Genomic DNA, 11173 nt, shown 5'->3' on the forward strand with positions numbered 1-11173 from the left:
CCTGCTGCAGCTCCTCCAGGCGCCGCCTCAGGCCCTCCACCTGCAGGCCCAGCTGGCCAGCCCGCGCCTGCGCATCGGCCACCGTCTGCCTCTGCTGCAGGCAGGCGCTCTGAGCCTCATCCCGCGCCTGAGCCAGCAGCCGCAGCTTCTCCTCCAGGTGAGCCAGGCGCTGACGCTGTGGGCACCCGAGAGAGGCTGCTGTGCACAGGGAGGAGAGGCAGAGGCCTGCCGGCCGCCCCCCTGCTCTGGCCCTGAGCTCCTGTGTGGAGTCCCCACCTCTGCCCCAAGGGGAACTTTCCCTTGCATTGTGGAAACTGCTCATATCACTATATGTGTGTGTCCTGAGCAGGCTCAACTTGAATTGGCTACAGAGAGTGCCCTTCCTGGGCCCCCACTCCCCACCACCCGGGGCTGGCCGTTCTGCCCTCTGAGTCCCGGCTCTGGCCACGCGATCACAGCCGCACACGGGCAGACTGCGTGCCCCCATCCCAGGGTGGCCCGACAGTGGCTCCTGGGGGGGGGGGAGGGGGTCGGATGTGATCCTGCACGTGCCCTGCTGACTCTAACCCGCCCCGTACCCCTAGAGCTCCCATCCCCCACCTTCCCCTACAGGACCAATGGACAGCCTGGGTCTGGCCTGTGCACTTCAGCCCCTCAGGCCTCACTCCTCGGTGGGCACCGTAAGCTGTGAAATTCAGGCTTGACTGGCCACGGGCTTACCTCCTCCAGACGGACTTGGTTCTTGGCCTTGATGAGCTCCTCCTCAGCCTGGCCACGCTCACTGAGAGCCGCCGCCTTCACTCGGCTCAGCTCCTGCCCCACAGACAGCGACCCACTGGGCCTGTTCTCCTGCCCCTAGCCAGGGACCCCTGTGGCCCCTCCCAGCCACTGGGCCTGGGGTGCCCTGCACCAGCCTCCCAAGAGCACCCCAGGAGCTGCCACGGCCCGAGTTCCCATGTCCACCTTAGTTAAGTCCCTCTGGCTTCGCAGGGATGTTGGTCCTGAACAGGGGCCCGCTGAGGTTCTGAAACCACAGAAGGGGTGCCCCCAGAGAAAGGCAGAGCCTGGCACCCGATCGGCATGCGCTCACCTCCTCCAGGGACAGTCGTGAGGCCTCCAGCCTCTGTACCCTCTCCTGCATGGCCCTCTCACTCTCTTCCAAGTGGCGAGTCATGTGCTCCACCTGCCCAGGTGCGGGACGAGCCGGAGCAGGGCTGGGACCAGCTGCCCGGGTGTGTCCTGCCCGCCCCCAAACCCATGGTAGGAGGCTTCCCTTTCCATCCCAGGAGGCAGGCAAATCTTGGGGACACTGCTCCTCCCGAGAATGGGCTGCCCCACACAGCTTTGCAGGAAGCAAGGATGGAGGACACAGGCCAGTGCCACACAGGGAGGCACAGGGCACGCGGCAGCTGTGCTGGGCTCCTTTCTACAGCCTGCTCCAGAGTTTCTGGGTGTTATCTGCCCGGGCTGGCAAAGAACTGCCAGGCACCCCAAAGCTGTCAAGGGGAGCCCAGCCAGGGGCATGCTTTGGGGACACCAGGCCGCCCCAAGGCTTCTGCAGGCCCTGGGCCAACAGCAGGGACAGCAGGAGGCCTGGCCTGATGGGGTCACTGACAAGCACCTCCTTGGCATGCAGCCGCTCCAAGTCCTCCAGGCTCTGACGGGACCTTTTCTTCTCTAGTTCCAGACGCTCTGCAAGCCCAGCGGGGGGGGGGGGGGGGGGGGGGGGGGGGGGGGGGGGGGGCGGGGTAAGGGTAGATGGAACTTGCCAGGGGCGGCGCCTCGTTCCCAGGCTCCCCCTGCACCCCTCTCCAGGCCCCTGGGCTGTGGGCCCGCATGAGCCCACCCTCCGCTTGGATGGCCCTTGTCTTCAGCTCGGCCGCCGTGTTGGTCAGCTCCTGCCTGGCCGCGAACAGCTGCTCCTGCTGGGCTGTCACCTTCCGCTCCAACTCGTCCACCTGGGAAGCCAGCACAGTGTGCAGGAGGTCGGGGTGCCAGCCCGGGGGGCCCCCGGCCCGTCTCGCCCGTACCTGGTTTCGCAGAAGGAGGGTCTTCTCGTGGGCAGCAGATAAGTCTCTGAGGAGCTGGGATTCCCTCTCCGAAGCTTCCTGCGGGAGAGGCAGGGCAAGGGCACCCATCAGCCCTGCCCGGCGCTGCCTGGCCGCCCTGTGCCCGGCCCTCCCTGCTCACCTGCCGCTCTAGCCTGTGCTCATCTGCCTGCCTCTCCGCCATGCTTCGCTGCTCCTGCACCGTCGAGGCCAAGAGCTCCCCCAGGCCTTGGGCCTTCTGCTCGGACAGGGCCAGGGCGGCCTCGGACATCTGCAGCCTGTTTGAGGGGGAAGCAGCGGCCCCGCCCCAGCCTCACCTCGAGCCTCTCAGGGCAGTGCTGTTCTCACTCTGCCAGCTGCTCTTCACCTCAGCTGGAGCAGACCTCCTCCAAGAAGCCTTCCGGGGTTACTGGCCCAGCAGTTTCCTGCCTCTACTCTGTACACGGAGCACTCAGGTGCTTGTCTACCTCACTCTTTTCTGCCCATGGGCACATCTCCAAAGTGCTCTGAAGCCACCCTCCAACCACACTCCTGGCCCACCCCACTCACTTGGCCTTGAGGGCATTGATGACGGAGTGCCTCTCGTTCAGGGCTTCCTGCAGCTGCTCTGTGCGTACCGCCGACGCCCTACAAGCAGGGGGACGCCCCAGAAGTCCCCCTTCAGAGTCTGCCCGGGCCCGGGGCTCTGGTGGCAGGAGCTGCTCCCGAGGCCGCTCCCGCGCTCCAGGCGCCACCCTCGCCCTGCAGCCGGCTTCCCAGGGGAGCACGCCGCCACCTCGCCGGTGGGCAGGTGGCGGGGACCCAGGTCTCGGGCACCCCCGGGCTGCACGCACCTGCTGCTCCTGGCCATTTCCTTCTGCTGCTTCTCAATCGTCTCCATCAAGTCTAGAAACTGGGGACAGAGCCAGGCAGGGCCGCGTCAGGGCCCGGAGCCTGCCCGTTCCCCTTGGTCAGGCAGGAAGGAGAGCAGACGCCGCCCAGGCAGCAGAACAGGAGAGCACCGGCCTCAGCCCGAGGGAGGACAGGCCTCCTGCGCAGGGGACGCCCGGCCGGGGGAGGTCAGACCACGAGACTGCATCTTGGACTTAAGTGCTGGCCACTCAGAGGAGTGCCAGCGGGCGGGAGAAGGGACAACGGCCGTGGCACGGGGCCCGAGGGGAGCTCTGTCCCTGCAGCTGGGAGGGAGGGAGGGTCTGGGGGCCCCACCTGCTTGGATTTCTCTTCCTGGAGGTGCTGCACCTCCTTGCTGAGCAGCCGGGTGCGGGCCTGGTTCTCCCGGAAGGTGGTCTGCCGGTCCTGGTTGTGGTCCATGGCTTGCTCTGTGGGAAAGAGCCGAGTTATCCACGACGGGGGCTGCTCAGCCCAGGAGCGGCCAACAGCTAGCCCGGCCCTGCACCCAGAAGTCAGTCACCTGGGAGTCAACACTGCAGGGGGCAGTCTCACCCCGCAAATCAGAGAGACCTCCCCGAAAGTGCACCGGGGCGGGGGTAACAGTGGGGTCAGGAGCCCGGGAGGCACCCGGTGCAGGGACATGCACATGCGGAGACCCCCAGTCGCTACACACAGCTGCTATGCTGGGGCTCCTGGGCTCCACCCCAGAGGTCAGAACCCACAGTGTGACTCGCACGGATGTGATGCCACACTCATCTCCTGTGTTCTGGAAAGATTCCGGCAGGATTTGAAGAGGAGCCAGCCAAAAGTGGCACCAGAGGCGATCGCAATGCTGGGGGACCCAGCGGCTGGGCAGGCCCAGCAGGAGGTGGTGGCCCCGTGCAGGCCCTTGGTGGCTGTGCTGCCGGCAGGACAAGTTACCACGGGGAGTGGCAGAGTGTCCGATTGGGTGGGGGTTGGGCTGTTGGGGTCACTGAGGGGAGGGGGCCACAATTCCACACAGCTTATACGTGTAGCCACGAACTCTGGGGGGACAGGGCAGATTCCGAGAAGCCCCTTCCCATCTGTGGGCCACCAAGCCATTGGCATGGCCATTGGGGCAAGATCCCAAGCCCCAGGTGACCCCCACCTCACGAGCTAAAGAGTGAGCACCCAAAGTAAGCAGGCTCGGGGCAGCAGAAGGCAGAGAGCGCTCTGCAGGCCCGCCGCCACCATCTCCTTCCCTGGAACCTGCTCCGTTCTCTTCCCCATTTCTGATGTAGGTGACTCTCATGACGCCCCTAGGCGTCCCTGTCCCCAGCCCCGAGCTGCCCCTCCCTCGGTGGCGGGGGCCTGTCTGAGGGAATCAGCTTTACGCCCAGTCCCAGCGGTGTAAGCTGCCGTCAGCCCGGAGCACCCATACCCACGGCTCTGAGAATGTCCCCGGGGACGTTATTCCCCACCAGCTCCAGCCTCCACAGGGTTCTGTTGCGGGGCAGACAGCTCACCAGGGCCCGGCCCCCCAGGAGGCCAATGTCGTTCCAGCGCAAGTCTGGAAGGAAACCCTCGGTCACCACGCGCACCTGGAGAGGGCTGGCCCGGCCCGGGATGCTTTCTCTGGGGGAAGGGCACTCGCTGTGGAAACCAACCGAGCAGGAGGCCAGCTCACCGGGTCCCTCCGGGCAGCACCTGTCCACCCCCTTGCTTCCCGAACAGGACAGAGGCAGCAGGAGGCCCGAGGGAGCAGCGGGCGACAGCCCCAGACCGCAGACCTTCGGGAGAAGGCCAGTGCAGAGGCGCCTCACCCAGCTGCTGGAGGCAGGCGTTGCGCGTCAAGGCCAGGGCCAGCTGCTCCGCACCCTTGTGGCTGATCTGGTTGTTGCGGAGGTCCAGCTGCCGCAGGGCACCGTTGCCCGCCAGGGCCCCGCAGAAGGTGGCGAAGGCATCTTCCCACGTGCCCAAGTTGTTCCACTCCAGGGTGAGACTGCAGGGAAGGCGCACGTGAGGCGTGTGGCCCCCAGGGGCACCCTGCTGCCACAGGGTCCGGGGGGGCTCGAGGACAGGTGCAGGCGTCGAGGTCTCCGGCCGAAAAGCTGGAGCCATGTGAGTGACTTATGACTGCCAACTCCCCACTGACGGATAAGAAACACAAACGACGGGCCAGGAGAGTGTGAGAGAACCCTGGCAGGCTGCAGAATGTGCCCTCTAGGCCAACCCCAGGACCACATCTTACCTCTGGATGGTTTTGTTCTGGCGGAGGAGTCTCGCCAGAGCTTCGGCCCCTGCACCTCGCAGGTTATTGCCCTGGGGCAGGAAGAGAAAGAGGCTGGTAATTCCCCATCGTCACGTACTGGGCTCCAAATGCCACGTCCACACCCCACAGGGCCCTGGTCGGCCAGTGGATGAGGCCAGGTGGCCAGCTCTGGGCAGAAGGTGCTTTCCCTGACCAGGGTGGGCCTCCTGGAGGTTTGTTGTTTGCTTGCGTGAACATTCTGGAACTCACATTCCTAACCTCAAATGACTGCCCCCGCCCCCCACCACGCAATCAAGACTATCAGAAGATGGTTCGGAGGTCTGTGTGCCGAGAGGACTTATAGACACTGTGTCCGGCCACCGTCCAGACATTCAGGTTGCTAGGACACACACATCTTCCCCCTTCCCCTTCTGGTCGCAGGACTGCACCCCTGGGTGCAGACTGGCTCACCTTTAGATCCAGAAACCGCACAACGGTGTTGGCACACATTCCCTGGAGCAGTAGTGTGGCCCCTGTAAAGCAGCAGGGTGGTCACTCTGTGCCCTGAGCCCCTCCCCATGGGCTCCAGCTTGGGACAGCTCAGCTTCCCAGGCATGAGGGAGATACAACTGTCCGGGGGCCATCACTGGTCAGGATCCGTGCCCGAAACCAGCTGCCCTGCCCACTGTGTCAGCTCTGAAACACCTGTGACCTCTGATCGGCACAGAGCCAGGGTGCTGACTGCATTCTTGCCAGCACCCTGGGACTCTCCCGAGTCTGGGGAAGCTAGGATTTCTCTGTTGCAAAGAGAAATTGCTCTCTGCTGCCAGGTTTCAATTGCCAGCGGCTGTCAGGGACGCCGCGGCTTGCTTTAACTGCGTACGGCACAGAGCAGAAACCTCGCAAGGAGGAAGCCTGATGGATGGAAGAGCTCTGCGCTGCCAAGGGAAGTGGGCCACACACAGCAAACGGGGACAGACGAAGCAAGTCCATGCTGCCCTGAGGCAAAGGGCTTGACCCCAACCCCAACTCTGACGCTGCGAGGGCTGCCCTGGCCCCTGCCGGCCCTCGGGTGCCCACCTTCCTCGCTCAGCATGCAGTCACTCAGGATGAGCTCCGTCAGCAGTGTCTCCTTCCGCAGCAGCTCACCCAAGGCCCTGCAGGTGTCCACCGTCAGGCTCTGAGTGGCCAGATCCAGCCGACCCCGTGGCAGCTCCTGCAGTTGCTGCAGGACACTTTCCTGGGGCTCGGCCCCACACTCCCTGCACAGACGGCTGTAGGAGTGCCCTAACTCCTCCATGGCATGCTCCTGGGGGCAGGCCTCACCATGAGCCGGCTGGGCCTGGGAAGCAGAGGGAAAGCCTGCTCCTGCTACCCAGGTCTTCTTTCTGAGGGCAAGAGGGCAGGGCCTCTCCCCTGGGGGTACGGTGCCGGGCCGCTTAGTGCGGAGCACAGGGACTCCTAAGCCCTCAGCAGCCAAGGAACGGAGGACAAACCGAGTTGGTTGTACATGAGAGTGAATGAGGGCAGGGCCAGGGAGTGAGCAGGGGGCCGCTCCAGGCGGCGGGGGTGAGGACCCCTCGTCGACGGCACGTCCCGCGGCGGGCCGGTCTTCGGGCCCCAGGCCCCAGCCCTCGCGCTCCAGACCCTCCCCGTGCCGCGGCGGATTAGCGGATCGACGCGGCTACCGCGAAACCTCAGTATCCAGGAAGAGCAAGGGAAGCCGGGAAGGGCGGGCGCAAACTGCAACTCCCAAGAGGCTTTGCGGGGAAGGTCCTCGCCACGGGCCAATAGGGGCGAGGGGGCGGGCACGCGTCGAGGCCCATGGGGCAGGGCTTCGGAGGGCGCGCTCCGGGCTGATTGGCTGGAGGGGCAGAGGCGGGGCTTCGTAGGGCGCGCCCGGGACAAATTTGGTTGGGGGCTCTCGGGACCCGGCGAGGCGCGCGTCCGGGCGGCTAGCATGGAAGGAACTAGTGGCGACTTCCGGAAAGTGAGCGGGCCGACAGAGCAGGGGACGGGGACGGGGACCGGGCGGGGGGACCCCAGGGTGACTCACGTGCGGACCCCGAGCCACCCCTGCGACGCCCGCCGGTGCCTTGTAGGGCGGGCCCCTCCCCAGAGTCCGGCCGCGACCCTCGCCCCGCATGCCCTTGGCCCTCCGCGGGTGGGGTCCTGCAGCCGAGTAGCCTAAGGTGGAGTAGGCAGCCTATGTGGCGGCGAGAGGGAGCAGAAACCGGGCAGAGACGTGTGCCCGCCAGCCCCGGGCGCTCCGGGATCCGGCGACCACCTTGCGTAGTGGTTGCTCGGGCTCGCAGGTAGTCACGCCATCTGCATCCTCTAAAGCTTCCCTGTGGCCTGCTCCCTATCACGAGCCCTGGGCTTTGCCTCTCACCTGAGCCAAGCTGAAACCACTTAATTATTTTTTTAATTTAATGTTTTTTTTAATTAGTGCTTTTTAAATGTAATGTTTATTTTTGAGAGAGAGAATAAGCATGAGCAGGGGAGGGGCAGAGGGAGACACAGAATCTGAAGCAGGCTCCAGGCTCCGAGCTGTCAGCACAGAGCCCGACAATGGGCTTGAACTCATAGACTGCCAGATCATGACCTAAGCGGAAGTCGGATGTTCAACCGACTGAGCCACCCAGGCGTCCCAAGCTGTTAGGGAAAGTCACTGAGGGTGGGGTGACTTGGCAAAGTGGTGGTCATGAGAGTCTCCACCCCCCCCCCATTATTACTGGAGGGAGGAGCACCAGCAACCCTGGAGAACCCTGGAGTCCTCACCCCACGGGCTGTGGCCAGAGCTGGGCTTGTGATCATCACCTTTGAACAGGGCCAGAGGGAGCCATAGTGCCTATAGGCGGTCCTGCCCTCCGCAAGTTTGAGTTACTCCTTTGTTCAGCTGGTGCCAACTCCTTTAGTGGTCTGGACAGCCCCACCCCCACCCCCAGTGCAGCGGTCTTGCTGATTCAGCTTTTCCTGGGGTCCACAAGCAGCAGGGCCTACTGGGCCCTTCCTGGTACCTTCTTGCTTAAGCAGCAAGAAGGACCAGCAGGTGGCACCAAGTTCTCACAGTCACTACTGGGGTGTGGGGAACCCTATGGCAAGTGCTTACCCTCCTGAGCCTGGCCCCCAGGGCATCCCCGTCCTGCCCTCTGCTCTGCTCTTGGGCTCTGCTGAGCTGCACTGGGTGAAGCAGCACCACCTCCTGTGGCTAAAGTCAAGGGCTGGCAAGTCCCCAGCTCACCTTCCCCGCACGACACCCCATTTCCGGGCACCTGCTGCCATTCTCCTACTGCCCCCCAGCTCTGCTGAGGGGACCCTGTCTCCAAAACTTCCCTTTGTTCACCCCAAATCCTCATCGTCAGCTTTGACCTTCCAGAAGCCTCTTCTCTCAGCTCTGGCCACCTCTCCAGCCACTCTGCTTAGGTGCCTCATGCGTGTCTGTCATTCAACGTGTCCCAAGTGGAGCTCTTGGCCCCCAGAACCCATCTTTGCCCATAACCCCCAGCTCTGCAGAGGTGCCATCCTTTAAGGTCTCAGGCCCCCCACCCTGAGGAGTCTCAGCTTGGGCCGCCCTTGCCCCATCCCCGTTGGTCTGGAGGCCCTGCAGGCATGCCCGGGCTCCACTCCCCTCCTCCGCGTCCACCCTGACCGCTTGTTGATGGAGCAGCCACGCCCCTGCCCAGCTGTGTGGTTCGCAGTGCCCGTGCGTGACAGGAAGATCCCCTTGCGCTCTGTGCGGTAGACTCCAGGGAGGGACCCCAGGTGGAGCTGACCCGGCACCAAAGGCAGGGTCTGGAACAGGCTAGGCAGTGTTGGTGGTGTGGACACTCCTGCCAAGGGGCCCCCTCGGGGAGAGTGCCTGGGGCCCGGGGGCGGGAGTGCAGGACTGTGCCGGAGCCCAAGGAGCGGTGAGTTGGCACCTGGGCCTCTCCCACCTGTTGGAGTCTGTCTGATTCTGATCTCCCTGGAGGCACAGGGGGCTTCTCATTGCCCAGTCCCCCACCTTCGAGAGGCTCCCGGACAAAGGAGCCTTTCCAGCATCCAGAACGGAATACCTAAGGGGTCTGCCTCGGACGGGGCTGGGCCACTGACCCACCACTGCTGCCTGTCCTCCCCTAGGAGCTGGTGGGCAAGCTGCTGCAGCTGCATTTTAAGGACGACAAGACCAAAGGTTCCCGGGCACTGGTCGGGAGGCAGGGCCAGATGGGGGACCACCGGGCACAGGGACGGCGGGAGGGGCGCAGATCCTGACTCGCTCCCCTCCACCTTGCAGTCAGCGGGGACGCGTTGCGGCTCATGGCAGAGCTGCTGAAGATCTTCGTTGTGGGTGAGCTGAGGGGCCCCGGCAGTGTCCTCTGGCGTCCCTCCAGGCTGGTCCCGGCCAGTCCTTGTTCCCCTCGTGTTTCTCAGCTGGGAAACCGCACACACCTCTTTCCCATTTTCCCACCAGCCTCTGCGCTCCCAGCACTGCACAGGGTTGGGGGAGGTGCAGCCCCCCTGGCTTCCCCGCCCCCGCCCCGTCCCCTGCATTTTCCTCCTGTGTCATGGCAGAAGCGGCCATCCGCAGTGTCCGGCAGGCCCAGGCGGAGGACCTGGCTCTCGTGGACGTGGACCAGCTGGAGAAGGTGTTGCCTCAGCTGGTAGGCGGCCTCTGGTGGGGCCTGGGCCCTGCCCTCCCGGGAGCAGGGGCGAAGCTCTCGCCTGTGAGTTCTAAGTGCTCCTCTCCCCCCATAGCTCCTGGACTTCTAGGGGCTTCCACCCCCACTGCGGCCCACTGTCCCCTGCGCCCATGCCTCCCTGGCCCATGGCTACACACAAGGAAGCAGCTGCTGACGCCCAAGATCCTCCCCTGGGCCCGAGGACTGAGCCGTGGGCCCTGCAGATGCCCTCTCCCTTCCTGGCATCCTGTCTTGCCGCTGACCCCCTGGGCACGGCAGACGGGGCGGGGCGGGGGAGCCGCCAAGGGGACGGGGGCAGGCGTCTCCCCCTCACCGCCAGTGCTGTCAGAGAGCGCCGGGTCCTCCCAACACAGGTGCCGGGAAGTGGCAGGATGCCCACCGGAGCAGGTGGCCTGTGTGCCTCTCCCCGGGAGCAGAGCCACGCATGGTCCTGGTGCCCCAGGTCAAGGCTGCTGCGGAACCTTTCAGCCATCTGATACTCTGCTCAGAAGATGCTTCCCTGAGCTATAAATTTGTTCTCACAAGGCAACCTCAGTAAATCGAAGCCGCCCCTCAGGCACGCCTCCCTGTTGCCATTCATTACCCAAAGTCAAGTTGCTTCAAAGCCTGCTCGGCCGCCCCTCCACATCGGTAGGAAGGAAGTACAGCCCTGTGCACGGGTGACACCAAAGCGCGCCCGCCCACGAGCGCCCTGCTGCGGGCCACAGCGAGGGCCAGGGAGGTCCGAGCCCTCACACATGGGGCACTTGCCGGACAGTGCTCCTGCCAGGGGGTGGCTGCAGGGCTGCTGCTGGGCCCTTGCCACAGGCTCAGGGCAGCGCCGAGGACCCTCAGGTGGCCTCAGGCCATGCCCCAACGGAGACTCCAGCTGCACAGGACCTGTCTGGAGCTCAGTCTGGGTAGTGTGACTACCCCCCAGGGGCTCGGGGACCAGGCACCCCACAGCACCCACCTCCCTGTAGCCTCCACACCCGAGCTTCAGGGTGTCCCCTGGGGAGGGACAACAGCCGCCCTGCCCATCACGAGGTTCTGGACCTTTGGGGGCAGCCTTGCCCCCCCCCCACACCCTCTGTCACCTGCACCTGAGGAGAGCGTGGGCCAGATGGCAAGCCTGCCCTCCCTAGTTTAGCCCTGCTGGCTCCCTCCTGCACCCCTTCCCATGCTGGCCCCCCAACTTTCCTCTCCCACCCTCTCCTAAGGGAGTGTTAGGGCTTCAAAGCGCCGGGAGCATCTGGAAGTGATTAGACCTGAAGAGGAGGCTGGCGGGGCCCCTGCCCTGCAGCTACTGAGCCAGACGGGGGAGGGGGGGCACGGGCGCCTGGGGCTACTGAGGTCCTCCC

The 11173-nt window shown here is 64.8% G+C and overlaps 2 protein-coding genes across 5 annotated transcripts in view; one reads left to right on the top strand and one right to left on the bottom strand.

Moving 5' to 3' along the window:
- LRRC45 (leucine rich repeat containing 45) overlaps window positions 1-6875 on the bottom strand; it is an 8248-nt gene extending 1373 nt beyond the window's left edge. The window contains exons 1-15 of the mRNA XM_029927100.1: window positions 6232-6875; window positions 5623-5684; window positions 5152-5222; window positions 4724-4902; window positions 4342-4470; window positions 3255-3367; window positions 2882-2940; window positions 2598-2675; window positions 2191-2326; window positions 2031-2108; window positions 1847-1958; window positions 1622-1692; window positions 1091-1183; window positions 721-813; window positions 6-175 (exon numbers count right to left, since the gene is read on the bottom strand). Of these exons, the coding sequence (XP_029782960.1) occupies window positions 6-175; window positions 721-813; window positions 1091-1183; window positions 1622-1692; window positions 1847-1958; window positions 2031-2108; window positions 2191-2326; window positions 2598-2675; window positions 2882-2940; window positions 3255-3367; window positions 4342-4470; window positions 4724-4902; window positions 5152-5222; window positions 5623-5684; window positions 6232-6451 (1664 nt within the window). The 5' untranslated portion in view covers window positions 6452-6875. The remainder of the gene's footprint in view (window positions 1-5; window positions 176-720; window positions 814-1090; window positions 1184-1621; window positions 1693-1846; window positions 1959-2030; window positions 2109-2190; window positions 2327-2597; window positions 2676-2881; window positions 2941-3254; window positions 3368-4341; window positions 4471-4723; window positions 4903-5151; window positions 5223-5622; window positions 5685-6231) is intronic.
- Window positions 6876-7008: 133 nt separating this feature from the next.
- Window positions 7009-10388, top strand: CENPX (centromere protein X). 4 transcript variants are annotated; one of them, XM_029927878.1, is made up of 5 exons: window positions 7009-7141; window positions 9274-9325; window positions 9428-9481; window positions 9706-9857; window positions 10187-10388. In XM_029927878.1, the coding sequence occupies exons 1-5, from the start codon at window positions 7112-7114 to the stop codon at window positions 10307-10309; spliced, it is 411 nt and encodes a 136-aa protein (XP_029783738.1). In that variant the 5' UTR covers window positions 7009-7111; the 3' UTR covers window positions 10310-10388. The 4 variants fall into 4 exon arrangements, with proteins under 4 accessions (XP_029783738.1, XP_029783739.1, XP_029783742.1 ...); XM_029927879.1 differs by having other exon boundaries at window positions 7012-7141; window positions 9706-9794; XM_029927882.1 differs by lacking the exon at window positions 10187-10388 and adding an exon at window positions 9889-9987 and having other exon boundaries at window positions 7013-7141; window positions 9706-9794.
- Window positions 10389-11173: the final 785 nt, after the last annotated feature.

The sequence above is a fragment of the Suricata suricatta genome, chromosome 17 (assembly GCF_006229205.1).
Source record: "Suricata suricatta isolate VVHF042 chromosome 17, meerkat_22Aug2017_6uvM2_HiC, whole genome shotgun sequence".
Classification (NCBI taxonomy): Eukaryota; Metazoa; Chordata; class Mammalia; order Carnivora; family Herpestidae; genus Suricata; species Suricata suricatta.